This window comes from Arachis hypogaea, chromosome 16, assembly GCF_003086295.3.
Source record: "Arachis hypogaea cultivar Tifrunner chromosome 16, arahy.Tifrunner.gnm2.J5K5, whole genome shotgun sequence".
Lineage (NCBI taxonomy): Eukaryota > Viridiplantae > Streptophyta > Magnoliopsida > Fabales > Fabaceae > Arachis > Arachis hypogaea.
In genome coordinates, this window is record NC_092051.1 from 136061907 (window position 1) to 136081106 (window position 19200).

Consider the following 19200-nt stretch of genomic DNA (forward strand, 5'->3'; position numbering starts at 1 on the left):
TGTTGGGTTTTGCATGGGTTATCTCTTCTCTCTCTCTGGCAGAACCAGTTCTGTTTGAAGAAGAAGAAGATTGGCTTGGTTTGTTTGGTTTCAACCTTAGAGGTTTCTCCCTATAAGTAAAGGTGAACAATCAGGGTTTGATTCAAGGAGAAAGAGTGAGAGTGCAAAGCACAGAGTTCTCATAGCTACCTAAGTTAACAGAAGTTCTTCTCCTTCAATATTTTCTGTTTTGTAATTTTCTGTTTAATTTTGTCTGTCTTGAGTCTCATAGAAAAAGGCATACAGAGAGGTTTGTAAGAAAAAGCCATAGAGCGAAAAAAGGCAGAGCATACAAAATTAAAAGAAAAAGCCATAGATGTCCTTAGAGGTCTTTTGTACATCTGTGTTGTGTTTCATGATTCTGTGGGAATCCCCTTACAAGTTGGGTTAGCACTTTGCAGTAAAAGCTTGGCAATAACCAAGTCAAGTTCAGGATTGGATTTAGATTCTGGACTTGTCCTGGATAGGAAGGGTAGTTCTTAGGGAGAATTGGTGTTTGTAATCAAGAATGATTATAGTGAAATTTCATCATCTTTTTTATGGAGACTGGATGTAGGCTGCACTGCACTTAGCAGCTGAACCAGGATATATCTGGGTGTAATTTTCTCTCTCTTCTACTCCATTTCTGTTTCTGCTACACAGGAGATAAAACTGAAAAATATCTCGTGCTGTTTGACGAGACAAAAAGAAAAGTCTCGTGGTTGGGTACGAAACAAAAGAAAAAATCTCGTGGCTGGTTACGAGACAAAAAGACAAAAAGTCTCCAGAAGTTGTTTCAAAGATCAGCAAGTGTTATCAAGTGAAAAAGGACTAAGATTCAACCCCCTTCTCTTAGCCACTGAAAACCATCAAAATGGTTTCTAATAATTATATTACAAAGAATGAAATTGTGTATAAGATATACTCATAATATTTGAGATTCTCATTCCAAAATATTATCAAGTGTAACAATTCCTCAGATTGTATTTTCTAATCTATTATTACATATTACAAAATTACAAAATATAATCTAAATCATAAACAACTTAAAAACAAGTATTCTAAGATATGAAAAGTGTACAACTAGTGAAAGAAAATAAACAAAACTTAAGACGAACAATTAAAAAGAAAGATATTTTTTTTGAAGCAAAGAAAGCTCAACACATTAGAGTGGAGCAAAACAAACCGGGCAACACAGTACTGCATACAAATTCATAAATTTCCTGTCATCTCCGGCATTGCCATCAACAATTCAAAGGATCACTGCCAGTCCATTCTTTGTAACTCAAAAATGTCTTCCTTTGTATGATCTCAACACCTGCTTCCTTGTTATTAAAAATCCTAGCATTACGTTCCAACCAGATGTTCCAAATCACTGCAAAGAATCCAGTCAGCCACGTCTTCTGCTCCTGTTTTTGATTATGCATGCCAATCCAACACTCAAACAGTTCTCTTATGGTTCCAGAAATAGCCCAATCTCTATCAAAAGACCTCAACCAAATGCACCACACCTGCCATGTTAGTTCACACAGGAGAAATAAATGCTGAACAGATTCTATCTCCTTCTTGCATAATACACATGTATTATCACTGTGAATAATAACGCCTAATCTACTCAGCCTCTCTTTGGTATTAACTCTACCAACAAGCACAAACCATCCAAAAAGCTCAATTCTCGGAAGTACGTCTCCTCTCCAAATTGAACTTGTGAAACTGTAGCTCGTTATCTCATCTGACAGAGTCTCCGTTTGTAGGACCTGCATAAAAGAGTTAGTAAAAAAAACACATTTACTATCAAACTTCCAAACCACATTATCCTCTCTACCATTTGATAACTTCACTGGCCTTAACCTCTCATGCAGTTAATGGACAAATTCCAACTCCTATTGGAATAACTCTCTTCTCCATTGGCGTAAGATTTCAATTTTTTAAATTCTGTTTAGGATTCCTTGATTTGTATATATAGTGAGAGTATGACAATGATATTCGATTTTTTTTTCTTCGCCGAAAAGTTGATTCCTTACAAATGCAAGAAGTGTATATTTTTTTCACTAATACAATGCTTTTAATATAAATATATAGTAAAATGTCTTGTATTGGCAGTAATAGAATGAATTTTTTTTATTTCAAATGAAAAATTATTCAACATATTCATGTTTTGTAGCCAAAAGATATTCGTCGGTTTGAATGTTTTTCTAAAGTCTTAAAGATATATCTTGCTTTTGAGGTGTAGAAATTAAATTTTCAGATTTTCATAGCTTGTGAAATGGGTTGATAATTTAAAAGAATTTTGTTAGGGAGATAATGAAAAATCTTGATAATGTGTACAATGAGTTTTAAATTTGATTTAATACAAGAAAAAAAATTCAAACAATTATTTTAAAAAAATTAATCATGCCAACTTTAATTTACCAATAAAATTTACCCACACCCTCTTCTGTTCCTCCAACTGTCTGTTATCCTATTCTCATTAATCATCCTACCTCTTCGGTGTTAAAAACTTTTTCACCGGACATCAAACAACCATCTATATAGTTATTAAAATAATCATTTAACTACCTATTGAAATGACCATCCAGCATTTGTTAACTGTATATACTTAAACTAAATCAAATAAAATAACCATCCAGGTAAGAATTAAAATAACCATTTAAAAACCTAGTAAATTGAACTTCCAGCATCTAAAACAACAACTCAGACACGAAATCCTCGATCCTTTCTATCAGCCTCTCCGCGAAATTCCCTCCCTTCGGAATTATCAATCCAAACACGAAAGCGCCGAAGATCGAGTGAATCCCGATCAGGTCTGTCATGAATCCCGATACCATCACTCCGACGAGAGTTGGCACGTGGTTGTAGTAGCAACGGCATGTCCGACGGGTGTTGCAGCGGCAAAAGGATGTGGCTGCGGATGGATCCGTCTCCGCTACGGATGAACAAGTGCATGAGGCCTGGTTTCGGTGGTGTCGGCAGTCTCCTCTGGCGGCACGGTCGGCGTGGACAGGGTGAAATGGCAAAAGTGAAGGTGCGGTGGCACGAAAAGAAGGGGATATTCGACGGTTATTATGAGATTAGAATTACTACACATAGTGTGAATGAATTTAATTATTAATCCTAATTTTTTAAATTTCAAAATCTGAATTTAAATAATTATTAAATAATTAATTAAGAATTTGATTTTTAATTTTTAAAATACCTTTTTTTTTAAATTTATTGTACATATTATACACTAAGTTTATTGGCTTTTCATACTTTTTCAATTTTTTTTTTGTGACTATATTTTCTCAATTTAAAATTCTATTTTAAAGTGTTTCCATAATAAATACACTGTTGTCAGATCTTAATATTTGAAGTTTATAATAAATGATTTAGAAAAACAATAAAATATAAATATATTTTTTATTAAAAATATTATTTATATATTAAAATTAATTACTAAAATTAATTATTAATATATTTATATATAAATATATATGTGATTTAATTTATTTTTATTATATATTTATATAATTATATTTTAATATTTATTTTATACTGTTAGTTAACTTTAATAGATAATTTTAATATACAACATTAAAGATGGTATGGACTATTTTAATATTTATTTTAATATATTTAGAGGATTTAATATCCAAAAATTGTTCGATAAAAATTTAAAATAGTCCATACTTGCTTAAATTGCTTTTGCTGGGGCTTTCTCTATTCGAATTTATCCCTTTGAAACAAATGGCTAAGAAGAAGCCAGCATTGCTGGAAACACTGCAATTCTTCCTTTGATTCGGACCAGCCTCATTTGAAGGTACGACTATGAAACCATCATCTAATGCTGCTTCCTCAATCAATTTCATTTCATAATCATTTATTTCAACCTCTAAATTTCACCTAGAATATGCACGCTTTAAGCCCTTTTCCTTCTAAAGGTAACCACTCGTTGGTTCCTTCTCCTTTTGCGGGATTTGAATCTAGTCCTTCTCCCAATAGGAGAAGAATGGTGAAGCTTGGTTTTGTGTTTTCTCTGTCTCGTAGAACATGTATTGGTGATATTCGATGCTCAAAAAGCTTTTCAAGTGGTTACAGTATTGTATCATGTACTGGGAACCCAAATTTTGATTTTAGATTAGGGTTTTTGTTTGGATACTCTAAAGTGAATTTTGTTACACCTATGGCGTGGACGCTGGAGGATCAGGGTATTATTGGTAATGAATTGGTGGAGGGGCGGACTAATTCTATTGACAGTTCATCTGTTAGTGGCGAGTCTGAGGGGGCAAACTCTTCGAATTCGGATCAAAGTGAAGGTATTAACTGTCAGCAAGAGATGCATGGTGGTGAATGCAGTGGAACTGAGTTGTTTGAGGAGGAGGCAGTTTCTGCTGATGGTTCCTCAGTTAGCAGTGAGTCAGAGGGTGTGTACTCTTCGAATTCGGATCAAAGCGAAGGTATCAACTATGAACAAGAGATTCAGAGTGATAACAATGCTGGGGAGGATGGAAGAGAAGAGAGTGATGTTAAGGTTGATGTGAGAGCACTTGCAACAACCTTGCAGTCCGCTAAGACGGTTGAGGACGTGGAGGATATTCTTAAGGACAAGGGGGAGTTGCCCCTTCAGGTGTATTCAACCATAATAAAGGGTTTTGGTCAAGACAAGAAAATGGATTCTGCGTTGATTCTTTTTTATTGGATGAAGAGGAGGAAGATAGAAACTAATGGTTCTTTTGGCCCCAATCTTTACATATATAATGCCGTGTTAGGTGTTGTTAAACAGTCTGAACAATTTGATGAAATGGAGACCATTTTAAATGAAATGGCACGAGATGGAATCGCCTATAATGTTGTGACATATAATACTTTGATGGCTATTTACATTGAGAAAGGGGAAGCTGGCAAAGCGCTCGATATGCTTGAGGAAATTCATAGAAATGGCCTTATCCCGTCTCCAGTATCCTATTCTCAAGCTTTGCTGGCATATCGAAGAATGGAAGATGGGAATGGAGCTCTAAACTTTTTTGTTGACTTCAAAGAAAAATATCGACAAGGTGGAATAGGGAGAGATGATGATGGTGAAGATTGGGAGAGTGAGTTAATAAAGCTTGAGAAGTTTACAATCCGTGTTTGCTATCAAGTAATGCGTCGTTGGCTTGTCAGTCATGATAATTCGAGCAACAATGTATTGAAGCTTCTCATTGATATGGACAATGCTGGAATTCCACTGGGGCGTGCTGACCTTGAGCGACTTGCATGGGCTTGTACTCGTGAAGACCACTATATTGTTATCAGAGAGGTATACACAAGGATAAGGGAAAGGTATGATAAGATCAGCTTGTCTGTCTGCAATCATGTAATTTGGTTGATGGGGAAGGCAAAAAAGTGGTGGGCTGCTTTGGAGATATATGAAGACTTATTGGACAAAGGACCAAAGCCAAATAACTTGTCATATGAATTGATAACCTCTCACTTCAATGTCCTTCTCAGTGCAGCCAAGAAAAAAGGAATTTGGAGATGGGGTGTGAGGCTGATTAACAAGATGGAAGATAAAGGCCTAAAACCGGGAAGTAGGGAATGGAATTCAGTTCTTATGGCCTGTTCGAAGGCTGCAGAAACTACTGCTGCTGTGCAAATATTTAAGAGGATGGTGGAAAATGGTGAAAAACCGACTGTGATTTCGTACGGGGCTTTGTTGAGTGCTCTTGAGAAAGGAAAACTCTACGACGAGGCTCTCCGTGTGTGGGACCATATGATCAAAGTTAGGGTTGAACCAAATGCATATGCCTACACAATCATGGCATCAATTTATACTGCACAAGGAAATTTTAGTAGAGTAGATGCAATCATCCGAGAGATGGTAACATTGGGAATTGAGATAACAGTAGTTACATATAATGCAATTATTAGTGGTTGCGCACGAAATGGTATGAGTAGTGCAGCATATGAATGGTTTCACCGGATGAAAGTTCAAAACATCTCTCCCAATGAGATCACTTATGAAATGTTGATTGAGGCACTTTCGAATGATGGAAAGCCTAGGCTGGCATATGAGTTGTATATGAGAGCTCAAGGTGAAGGCCTTATCCTTTCTTCAAAAGCTTATGACTTGGTTGTGCAATCCTCTGAGGCTTATGGTGCTACCATCAATCTAAGTTCTTTAGGACCACGTCCACTCGATAAAAAGAGGAAGGTGCAAATTAGAAAAGCAATGAAAGAATTCTACAACTTGGCTGATGTTTCCGGGAGAAGTAAACCATTTGATAAAAGTGAAATTTCTTACACACAGTCACAAGAATTGAATTAGTTAGTACAGAATAGGATAATCAGATATTTTACGACCTTTGTATATTCGGCTTTGTTGTTGTTTGAGCTTTTTCTATTCTCAGAGGGTAAAGGGGAAAGAATTGTAATATTTCTTCTCCATATGTGAGCAAAATCTGGAAGTCAGCACATTCTGTGAAATTATGGCTCAAATCATAATCAAATGTTTAGTTGCAAGATAAGTACATTCCTTTAGAGAAATTTTTGTTTCTGTCCTAGTTTTTCTTTTAGTTGGCATTATAATCAAAATGATTGTTTAAATATGCTGCCAAAACACGTTATCCTTGAGTAGTACACTTGTCATGATTAAAATATCAAAGAATAACATTGATATCTTCACTGATCTCACTGTGCCTAAGAATCTTATTCTCCCTCACTTAAGAAAATGAAGATATGGCAAGGGATAGAAACCAAATATTCTAAAACTAATGTTGTGAATTTATCAGTTAACTACATATTTAAGGACCATGTATGATGTGATGGTAGTTTTCTTTTTTCCCCCCAAAATTTAATTCAGAAATTATTATTATTCTTATTCTTATTATTATTATTATTATTTCAAAATCAAAACCCTACAAACATACACAACATACACATTGAAGAATGGCTGCATCTACTTACGAATAAAATAAAAAATTTCCTAGCATGAGTTAAAAACAATGGAACACAAGTGGAACATACCAGTCCACAAAAAAAAATAAACAAAAAAAAGGAGAAGAAAGAAAAGGAAAAAGCTATTATAGAACGCTCCCTTAGCTTTCACCGCAAGCAGTTCATAGGCAGACATAATGAAAAATGATTACGCTGCTAAAGGAACTCGTGTGATTCAGTTTGCATTATCCTACTAGCGACAATATATGCTACAAAACTGTTATACATTGACTTTTGGATCACAGCCATATGGTCTAAAAAAACATGAATACATGATCAATCAATTGGTACATTCCTATACTTTTCATTTTTTCAATATGAAAGCATCACCACTCATGCTGAAATACGTTTCAGTAACATGAACAAGTGTATCAATTACACTTCAGTCTTCTATCCAACATGGAGTTGAAGACTACTGTACACCTGCGGCATGATATTTTGTTTCTTTGAGTTTGTGTTCACTTTGGTCTCTACAAATACACGTGTGAATCATTTGGTTTCTATAGATTTTAATGAATCAAAATAGTAATTGTGGAACAAACATGATTTAAATTAGTCCTTTAATGGAACTAACTTCACTCATGTTTGCTATCCAACAGAACTATCTTGACTCGTTAAATCCTACAGGAACCAAAATAATACAATCATGTACCTACAGGGACTAAAGTGAGCAATAACCTAATTTGTTTCTTTGGGTTAATGATAATAGCTTGGAATTCTCAATCAAGGGCCTTTTGATTCTACATCTTTTACATCTTCCGAACCTTGATTGGAACCATTATTTCTTGGTCCCTTTAAGGATTTGAAGCTAACCATCCGAGCAAATCCGCTCTTTGATCTGGTCATTGTTTTCACTCCATGCTTCTCAGCAAAGTCATCCGACAATTATTTTACAAGATCATCGAAGCGGCGCTTGTAGGTTGGAAACCTTGTCATAGATTTGGTGATCCCTTGAAGTTTAAATATGTGAAAAAAGAAAAAGAAACAAATAAACAAAGCCTTGTTTAATGGATCATCAGGAAAATTAAAGTAACTATCTTTTGCGTGATAAGTACCTTCTAGCCAATGCATCAAGCTCGGCACGTTTGACCTCAGATACAGGGGCTGGCGCAGTACTGGAATTTTTCAACCTCTCTGAATCCCCACTCAGAAGTACTAGTTTGCATAGGTAATCCTCTTCTGGGGGAGAAAGTTGTTCCGCTCTGAATTGTTCTTTAATTATCAAAAGAAGATTAAGAAACCATTCCAAAAATTTCTCCCTTGGTCTGTTTGTGGTAGTCAGTTCGGTATTATCATTTACAATGAGGAAGCAAACAAAATTTCTTCAACTTGGTTATAGCAAAATAATCTTCACGAGTTAAAACAAAAGGTGGAAGAGAGAGAAGAGAAAACCAAAGGCTGCCAAGAGTTCAGATTTCCACTTACTTATCAATATACCGGTGGCATTAGCTTTTGCAGGGCGCAACAACCCCCTGGAGAAGGCAATATGCATGCAGGTAAACCGATACTTATAACTCGACTCCCTTTACTAGACTTAGCTTCTTTAATGTCTTTAGGTGTTATTAGACCTTTGGAAACCATTTTTTCTCCAACATGGCGACATTCCCTAAATAAGCCATCCAACAGCTACACACATGACGATTCATTAGTAGAGACCCTCAAACAGGGGAATATTTAATTTGTGCATCATTGGAAAGGATACGAAATAATACAAAGCGTACCTCAAGTGATTTCAACTCAACAATATTATTTTTTATTGATGATGAATGAGAAGGCACCCTTCGTAAGGAGCCTCTGTGTCTTGAGAAGGAATTTGAATGTGCAGTTTTCTTTGTTGAGTCAACCATTTTCCGATATTGAGGCCTATTGAATCAAGTATCACTTGTGGAAAAACCCAAGACAAGAGCTTTAGCAAGCTAGTCACATTGACAAATAGAAGGGGAGTAGAATAAAAGCTAGGAAAGCAGGATCCTTCTGGCATGTCAAGAATATCATTGCTGTATTCATCATAGAGGGCCAAAGCTGCAATGATGAATCGAAGGCCCAACACGAAAGAAGACTCCTGTTTTTCCAAAGAACAAATGAATGTACTTCATCTCAACATAAATGAAACTTTATGATGATTTTTATGTATGCCTTGAGGATGTTTCACTTGGGATTATCACCATAAAGGTACAAATTTGGAAGGAATTTGTAAAGTTTCCTTGCACCAAGGTTTAAAATATTGCTATATTAGTTTTGTTTTTATCATGTGATGGGTACAAAAGACAACCCGCCATAGCTAACATATTTAAGCATTTTGGGTTTGCAAGTTATTTTTATCATGTACTGTAAAAGGGAAGGGGAACAACACAGTCTCAAAATTGGACGCTGTGATGTATAAAACAACAAATGCTATGCCTTCCTATCCACAATTTTTGCTTCCACAGTTTAGTTTTACCGTACAATCACAACACTAGTTTATCAGTCCGGAACCAACTAAATTAAGTGTACCACTAAATTGCTACAAAGTTGTAATTTTGACTCAAGTATAACATAATTGTTTATGCCTATAGTACACAGGAAGTGGATATGAACATTCACCTGATAAGCAATAACACCTACATATGCACCAAGAAAGTAACTTGCCATCATGGATGCCAGAACTGCCCCAGCAACTGCCAATGGCCATAGAAGGATAGCAAGGCCAACAAAATCTCAGACATACATGCTCAGCAACGAACCCCACAGCAGCATCAACAGAAAACCTTACTACATAACAATTTAAAGCATGCACAACAGAACCATATATCGGGAAGCAACCATTGAATAAGAAACTACGGATTATTTACAGGCCACAGAACCATCATTTCTTTCTCAGTTATGAAGTATGTTCTTGTTCTAGATAAAAGTTAGAAGAACAATACCTCAAAAGATTGTCTAATCAAACAAAAATTGTAATTAAGCACACTATGCAGGGAAGACAAAAAGGGGAGGTTTCAATTAATACGAATCAAACAAGAACATGTCAAATATATATTATATAACAAAGTAACAGATTGTTCCAACAGCAAATTAAATCCAATATCATTCGGGTATGTACATTATTCCAATCAAAGGGGTCTTTTGCAAGTCAAAAATTACATTTGACACATTTATCCAGTTCCCAGCACATACTATATATTACGCCATTAATAGCACCTGAAACAAACAACAGCAAAAGATCAGTCTCAAGTACTATTATACCGTTCAAGGAAGCAGCATGCACAGAAACAATAACATGAGCACATAAATTGGGCAATTCCTCAAAGAAATAGCCTTTACTAGTGATGAACAAAATTATGAATCCACAATGTTCAGCAAAGGTAAATTCTAACAAGCCAATTGTTAAATAAAGGCAAAATCATGGGGGACCTAAAGAAGAGACCTTTGAAGAGGGATTTTAGTTGTAGTAGAGCTCGAGACCCATGCCGTCGTGGATCTCGTAATCTTTGAGGGTGATGTGATCCTTGTAGATGGTGTACCACTTCTGGATGCGAATCTTGTCGGCCCTCGTTCCTGTCTGAGCTGCAACCAGCTTCTTCAGGTCTCCGATGGTGTCGTCATCGTTGCATTTCACGCGGACCTTCTTCCCCAATCGATCGTTCAGAACCACCTCGATCATCTTCTTCTCTTGGTTAATCGTTCCCAGGAACTCGGAAGAAACCCTAATCCCCAATGCCTTCTTCCCCGCCTTTGTGTTTGAGTCTGTGAGTAGAGAGAAAGAAGGGTTGATTATAGCTTTGATTGAAAAAACTTTTTAAAAGATAAAATTTTTAAACTTCTTACTCTGAAAGAGACGAGCACGACGGCGACGCGAGCAGAGAGGAGCACAACTTCAGAAGCAACGATGAGGAGATGCGAGCAGCGACGAGTACGACGTCAATGCGAGCAGCGACGAGCACGACGGCGACGCGAGCAGAGAGGAACACAGCTTCACAAGCAACGATGAGGATTTCGAAATGGATGGGATTAGGGTTTCTAATTTTTTTTTGGGTGACTTTAGAGTTTCTAATTGAAAATAAGGCTTGGAATTTTGTTTTGAACTCGATAAAGATTTGAATCAGTAAATTATATATAAACTATAGATAGGTTTTCACATATGCCATTGTACTTTATTGCCTTATTGCTATACCAGTGTGCAGAGACGTTGAGATTTATAATATAATATTCAGATGATGGAGATGTGTGATTAAGTAATGCGGTAGACCATTGAAACAGAGAGTGTAGGTAGATTCTAGCACAGGTCATTTCCTTAACCCGTTTTATGTTTATGAGAATGACTTTATAGACAATTGCATTGATTTTTGTCCTTTTCCTTAGTTAAGCTTGAGAGAAAATTTGTAGGCTGGGACTTGCAGCCTATGGAAATAATGGGCCCATATTTTTGTCGAATTGTGTGGGCTAAACCCAGTGTAAAAGTAAAAAATGTGGGTCAAGAAAAAATACAGATTGACTAGATATCTTTTAAAAGTAATTTTTTATTCAGTTTTTTATTATAATAATTAAAAAAATTTAAAACAAATACATTTAAATAGATTTAATGTCTTTTTAAAATTAAATATATATTTAAAATACAAACTAAATAAAATTAAAATTTAAAATTTAAATTTCTGTTTCAGTTTTAGCATTTTTAATTATTAAAAGATTATCATTTAAAATACACATTCAAAAATTAAATTCAGTAAAATTGAAGATTTTAATTTTAAAAAATTTTAAGGGTTTTAATTATCAAAACACACATCTAAAATTCCTAAAAGAGATAATATTTTAAATATATTAGATATACTTTTATTGAATAAGATCTAAAAAATTTAGCTTAATTATTCATTTTAATAATTTTAAAAATGTTAATAAAAAATAAGAAATATTAGAGGTGTTTTTATCGAATAAGATATAAAAAAATAGTTTTATTTTTAATGATTAAATTTAAATTTTAGATTTATGATTTTGGATGTGTTTCAAACATATTTTGTATATAAGTCAATAATTTTAGATGTGTAATAATTGAAAAAATAACCAACTTTTACAAACATATATTTTAATAATTTTAAAAGCGTTAATGTTCAAATAAGTAACGATAAAATCCAACAAATAATAAAAAAATAAGAAATATTAGATGAGTTTTTATCGAATAAAATATAAAAAATTAATTTTATAATTAATGTTTAAATTTAAATTTTTAATTTATGACTTTAGATGTGTTTCAAAAATATTTTGTGTATAAATTAATAATTTTAGATGTGTTATAATTAAAAACAAAAACGAATTTGTAGGAACTTACATTTTAATAATTTTAAAATCGTTAATATTAAAAAAAAGTAACGAAAAAATCTAACTATTAAAAAAGAGAAATATTAGATGAGTTTTTATCGAATAAGATATAAAAAATTAATTTTATTTTTAATGTTTAAATTTAAATTTTAGATTTATGATATTGGATGTGTTTCAAAAATATTTTCTTTATAACTTAATAATTTTAGATCTGTTACAATTGAAAAAAATAATTTTTACGAACATACATTTTAATAATTTTAAAAGCGTTAATGTTTAAATAAGTAATGACAAAATCCAATTAACAATAAAAAAATTGTTAAAAACTATAAACCTTTATTAAATTTTGAGTAATTACCCAAATTAGTCCCCAAAGATTTTAGAATCGGACATTTTAGTCCCCAAAAAAAATTAATACACAGATCAATCCTCAAGGTTTTATTCCGGCAGACAAATCAGTCTGCAGTTCATTTTTTGACAGAGTAATTACTCAGATTAGTCCCTAAAGATTTTAAAAATGGACATTTTAGTCCCTAAGAAAAATTAATGTACAAATCAATCTCTAACGTTTCTCTCTGTTAGATATAATAGTCCTCCGTCCAAAAATAAAATAAAATAAAATAATTATTATTATTAATTGCACAATAATATTGTACTATATTTTTTGTATTTTTTGGACAAAAATAATCATAAATTTATTCATTAAATTCTTATATATATATATAGTAACTCAATAATAATAATAATAAATTATTAGAGATTATTTTACAAGAAATTCAAGGTTAAAATCATTTGATATTTTTGTATTTAATATAATCAAAAGATATCATATGTAAAAAAAATATATGTTTGTATTAAAAAATATATATTAAAAGAAAATATTTTAATTTAGATTTATATTGAATACATATTTTTTTAATATAAACATATTTTTTAAAATAGAACATCTTTTGATTATATTAAATATAAAAATATCAAATGGTTTTAACCTTGAATTTCTTATAAAATAATCTCTAATAATTTTATTGATTATTATTATTATTATTATTATTATTATTATTATTATTATTATTATTATTATTATTGAGTGGCTATATATATATATATATATATATATATATAAGAATTTAATGAATAAATTTATCATTATTTATGTCCAAAAAATACAAAAAATATAGTATAATATTATTGTGCAATTAATAATAATGATAATAATTTTATTTTATTTTATTTTTGGACGGAAGACTATTATGTCTAACAGAGAGAAACGTTGGGGATTGATTTGTACATTAGTTTTTTTGGGGACTAAAATGTCCATTTTTAAAATCTTTGGGGACTGATCTGGGTAATTACTCTGCCCGAAAATGAACTGGGGACTGATTTGTCTGCCGGAGTAAAATCTTGGGGATTGATATATGTATTAATTTTTCTTGAGGACTAAAATGTCCAATTCTAAAATTCTCGGGGACTGATTTGGGTAATTACTCTTAAATTTTTATTTGTTATCTTTTTTTCTCCCGAATATCTGCAATTGCTCCTTTATTTATCTTTAATTCGGTCTAATTATTTTATATTGGTGGTCTTCTCTAATCATTTTATAGATAAAGATTAAAAAAATAAAAGAAAGAATGAAAATAAAGTAAAGAAGAAGAAAAGAATATTGATGCATAGACTGATAATTCATTTATCGTTTAATTCAAATGTTGATATAATCTTATTAAAATTTCATTCGACAATGATGATGAATGAGTTTTGAGTTAGCATGCAAGTTATTCGAAATAGGAACAAATCATATAATAATAATAAAAAAAATTTAAATATAAACCAGTAAATTTACCTGTAGAGGAGTAATATTCTTCTCTAAAGATTTTTGTAAAGAACGTGAAAGAGAAGAAGAAGAGAATTTACAAGAGAGAGGAAAAACATACAAAGAAAATGGAAAAATGGTAAAATAACTACTCTATAAAATGGGTAAAAAGTTAGAGAAATTCTAATATTTAAAATTTAAATTAATTTTAATTACTAATATGTTTTTTTTTGTGACTAATTACTAACATGTTTATCTACAAATTAAAAATGTGTTTTAATCAAAATTTAATTAAATAATATTATTTGAATTAAAAAGTTGATTGAAGGCTAAATTTTAAAAGACACATAGCATTTTCTGAAAAAATAGGGTAACATGCCATACAAAATAGAAAGGTAACTAAATACCAAAAAAAAAAAGGTAGCAGTTAGTAAAATATAAAACAAATAGAAGTATCTTTGATAGGTTCTTTCATCTAAAGGGATTCATCGAAGAGAGAGGTAAGGTTGATCGACAAGTCTTATAAAAAAAGATTGATGAGTGAAGATAATTGATAGCAGTTATTCATATCATTCAAAGCGCGATTATCTAAAGATTAATGCACGTTGAAAATATATTTGAACTAAATTTGTCGAAGAGTCTTATAAATAGATGAAGATTGGAAGGAACAGAGATTGAAATCTTATTTCAGAAAACACTCTCGCACTCTCATATTTCTAATGAACTTTTGAGTTTGCTAAGAACTTTTTTTTTAAGGTTCCTTCCATGTCTTTTACATTTACTTTCAATTTATTATAACCTTTATCTTTTTGCAAATTTATCTTTTCAACAAGTTTGTTCTTTTATTTTTTTTTTTTAATTTTGTACTTTGTATTTGATTTTAAAGTCCTTCAATTTTATTGAAGATAGTTTCTTGCTTTTTTTTTTAATTAAATGTCATCTCGTTCATTTTCAGTTATTTTATTTTTTAAAGTTATTTTTTTTTACTTTTCAAATTTTTCTTTGTCATTTTAATCAATTAAAAGAATCTTTGATGCACTTTCAAAAAATTGATAAGTATAAGAGGAATAAGTTTGGCTCCCAGATCACTATATATCAAACTACCTAGATTTGCTAAAAATCTGCAAAAGAGTAACACAAGTAAACGAAAAAGAGGGTAACACAATCGGTTGTAGGCAAGGTTCTGAAAACCAGACCGGTCATCAAACTGCTCTATTTATTGGTTTATTAATTTACTGGTCTAACCATAATTCAACCGAACAAATCATTTTAAAATAAAATAATAAATAAACATCTTAAAATATAATTATAATGTAACATAAATCTTAAAATATTTTTAAAATTTAAAGAGTACATGAAATATCATCAACCAAATCCATATGATCTTATCAAAATACAAACTCAAAAGTTAGATAGTACAAAAAAATATCTAAATAGGATTAGCAACATCATTCGAAATAGAAGGATTGACAGACATATTATTATTCACAGATGTATTATTATCATCAGCAATTACTTTTTGATTAATACTATTATCAATAATTGAAATCAATAAATCATTCATAAAGTTAAAAACAGTAGCAGCACAGCCAGAAATCAAATAATTATCCATAAGACCATAAGTGAAATAAAAAATACTATTACCAACAGCACAACAGACTGAATAGAACCAGAAATCAAGAACAATCAACAACAAAAATTAATAAACAGCAAGGGAGTAATGCACTGACGTGTTAGTTTTTATTTTTTTTAAAGCCATCCAAAACGACGTCGTTTTTAAGAACTGGTCGATTCACGATTCAGTTCAACCGACTAGTTCTAGCCAATTCAACAGTTAAATGATGATTTTTTATTTTTTATTTTTTTTTTAGTTTTGATATTTGACCAATTCATTTTTTTCTATCGATTTACGGTTCGATAAGTCGGTTCAAACCAATTTTTAAAACCTTAGTTGTAAGTTATAATTAAAAAGTAATTTTTTAAAGTTATTGTTAAGAAGCCCTCTTATTAATGATGCCTGAAAGCGAACACAATATAAGAAGATTAATAAGTCTGTTAATTATAAATAATATAAAAATAAAAATAAAAAATGAATATGTAATTTTGTATGATTATAATATTAAATACCTATATTTTTTTAAATACATAATATTTCACTTCATATTTTCTTCTATTTGAATAACTATATTGAATTATATATACAAATCATAAAATTAATACTTTATATAATATTTTTAAATTTAATATTAATTTATATATTATTTAATCAATTTATAGATAATATGATATTTTTAAATTTATATTATAAATTTTTTTTTGTGTATCTTGCAGATTTTAGTCTAATTATTATAATGTGAGTTATTATTATCGTTGAATTTTTACTATTATTAATATCATGACTAATTCATTACCAATGTATCTATTCCACTAAGCGGTGGAAGACTTAGGAAGCACGGATTCTCCTATGGTGTCGGCGTATCCGTGTCGGACACAAATCCGATACCGATACTCGACGGATACTTGAAACGAGCGTATCGGTAGCGTGTCTTTTTGCGGTGCAAAATTTTGGTAAAGCTGTCACGAATCCGAACGAGTCCGACACGAATCCGAACGAGTCCGATCCGATTTTGTTATATATTTATTTTCTTTTGTATAGGTATTATAGTCCACACTGGCTTCAAGAAGCTCCAAATAGAGTTGCTCCTCATCAAGATGAAGAAATTTCTATGGAGAGAAATAAGTGTCTAAGAAGATACTTTCCTGATATTGAGGATAGGAAGAAGGTTGCTCTTGAGTTCTCTAAATTCTCTATGTTTGGAGGAGTATTTTCTAGTTTTGACTCAATTGCAAATAGATGGGAGTTAGACCCACAATCCTGGTGGTCTAATTATGGATCTTCTGCCCCTCTTCTTCAAATAATTGCATTAAAACTTCTTGTTCAACCTAGTTCTTCATCATGCTCTGAAAGAAATTGGAGCACATATTCATTCATTCATTCTAAGAGGAGAAACAAATTGAATCCTTCTAGAGCTGAAGATTTGGTATATGTTCATACTAATCTCTGACTTTTATCTAAAATGAGTGAAGATTATAAAAAAGGAGATACCAACATGTGGGACGTCAGAGTTGATGACAACAGTCCAGATCTGAGTGAAGTTTTGTATTTATCTTTAGATGAACCAAACATAGAAGCTGTGGTATTTGCGGATGATGGACTTGGAGGAGAAGAAATTGATACATTTCCTGTTAGCGAGATGGCAAGAGTAGATTGAAATTTTTTATTTTTTTTTAATAATTGCATAATTTTTAGACTTTTTTATGCAATTATATTTTCTCTTATATTTATAATATGATATTTTATTAATTTAATATATTATTTAAATTTTAATTCACAACGTATCCTAAATGTGTCGTATCTAATTTTTTATAAAAAGAACGTGTCGGCGTATCCGTGTCGTGTCGTGTCCGTATCGCGTGTCGTATCGGTGCTTCCTATAGAGATCCTAATAACAAAAAATAAAAAACTTGCCTTTGACAAAAACAAGTAAACATTGTACATGTTTATGATCATAGAAGCAAATTCACTTTACATGAAACATAACAGTTGATTTAACAAAATTTTATTAAACTAGTTTTATTTGGGATGCAAAATTATTCGTCATCATACCTTAGATTGAACAAAATTACTAGTCTTGGTCATAGTAAGTTAGTGCTAATTAACTTTTGACTGAATCGATATTTAAGGAAATTTTTATGAAACATTATTTTAATTTTCTAATAAATTTTAATTAGCAAATCATTCTTTAAAGTTTTATTTTGTTAGAAAAATTAGTTTTTATATTAAATTATTTGTCTATATAGATGTTCATATTTTTATTAAATAATAAAAAAATACTAAAAAGCTATCAAAATTTATTTTTTTTGTCATTATTTAGTCATTAATATTTAAAAGTATATTGTTCGGTTATTAGATTAAAAAAATTAAACTAAAAAATTGAACAGATAATTAAATGATGGTAAAAAATAATAAATTTTTATGACTTTCTAATATTTCTTTAAATAATAATAAAGGTTGATTTGTCTATTTTTTGTAGAATTTAACATGAAAATTAATTTGTGTAATACGTTTAGTAACTAATTTAATAATTAAAATTTGTTGAAAATTAAACTTTTCGACCAAAAAATTTAAAAAACGAATTTACTATATTATTCTCAATTTATTGTTTATAACCTATGTATTTTTCTGGGTCATTATAACGTATTAGAATACTAATTAAAAAATTATCTATTTTTTTAAGCATGCATCAATATTAGTAAAAAATAACTCAGCCTACTTTATTATTTAATTATTTTTTCATTTACAAACCAATAAACTCCATGTACATACACACCTGATTTAATTTACATAGCCGATCAGCTCTCAACCTTCCAAAGTTTATTCTAATGCAGTGACTTACCAATACAAATCATCATTTAGCCATAAATTTATTACCCTTTGGTGTCTTTTTTCTGCCCTTTTGTGGATTTTTTCGTCAATACATATTATGCAAGAGGACAAAAATTTTACTGGCCACCGAATCGTACATGGTATACGGCTGTATTAATAAAGTGGCTGGTATATGTGAAAATTTTCCTAAACTATAAGGATGTATTTTGTGCTAACTTAAAAGAAAGAAAAAGTATTTTTTCTTAAAGTATTTGGAGAGAAGGTCAAAATTTTAAAAAAAAAAATTTAATTTATTTTTGACAATATTTATAACGAAAAATTTATTAAAAATTTAAAAACAATATATAAATATCATAAATGTTGTTTGTTTAATTTACAAAAATAACATTTTTTATATGTACCTTAATTGATCAAAGAAAATATTTATAGTGTGTTATTAAAAAAAATTATAACAGCTTTGTCTCTATGTAACAAATATTAAGTGTTGGGATAATTATAGTGTACAGATTTCATTATATAAAGATTTACAGATATTCGAATTGGAAGAAATCAGAAATGACACGTGTCCAAGAGGAATGCAACTGGGAGCAGCGTGGTAGTCTGTGTAGAACGGTACGGAGCCGAGCTGCTGAAGCTGGAAGGGTGGATGGCTCCGTTGGGTTTTTATTTATTTTTTTTTCGG

The 19200-nt window shown here is 31.0% G+C and overlaps 2 protein-coding genes across 3 annotated transcripts; one reads left to right on the forward strand and one right to left on the reverse strand.

Moving 5' to 3' along the window:
• The first annotated feature begins 3664 nt into the window (after positions 1-3664).
• On the forward strand, positions 3665-6522 carry LOC112755164 (uncharacterized). The gene has a single exon (XM_025803085.3). It carries the CDS (start codon positions 3908-3910, stop codon positions 6302-6304), a length of 2397 nt encoding a protein of 798 aa, XP_025658870.1. The 5' UTR covers positions 3665-3907; the 3' UTR covers positions 6305-6522.
• A 598-nt stretch (positions 6523-7120) lies between these two features.
• Positions 7121-11156, reverse strand: LOC112755166 (ubiquitin-like protein 5). Of its 2 annotated transcripts, XR_011874577.1 has the most exons (7): positions 10780-11156; positions 10379-10698; positions 9556-10152; positions 8694-9034; positions 8398-8598; positions 8028-8237; positions 7121-7922 (listed from the first exon to the last, which is right to left on the reverse strand). XR_011874577.1 is itself a non-coding variant. In XM_072221276.1 (3 exons), the coding sequence occupies exon 2, from the start codon at positions 10613-10615 to the stop codon at positions 10394-10396; it is 222 nt and encodes a 73-aa protein (XP_072077377.1). In that variant the 5' UTR covers positions 10616-10698; positions 10780-11128; the 3' UTR covers positions 9955-10152; positions 10379-10393. The 2 variants fall into 2 exon arrangements, 1 of the variants encoding a protein (XP_072077377.1); XM_072221276.1 differs by lacking the exons at positions 7121-7922; positions 8028-8237; positions 8398-8598; positions 8694-9034 and having other exon boundaries at positions 9955-10152; positions 10780-11128.
• Positions 11157-19200: the final 8044 nt, after the last annotated feature.

Bases quoted from the DNA above. Each gene is read 5' to 3' on its own strand.
- LOC112755164 (XM_025803085.3), top strand. From the start codon at position 3,908: ATGCACGCTTTAAGCCCTTTTCCTTCTAAAGGTAACCACTCGTTGGTT.
- LOC112755166 (XM_072221276.1), bottom strand. From the start codon at position 10,615: ATGATCGAGGTGGTTCTGAACGATCGATTGGGGAAGAAGGTCCGCGTG.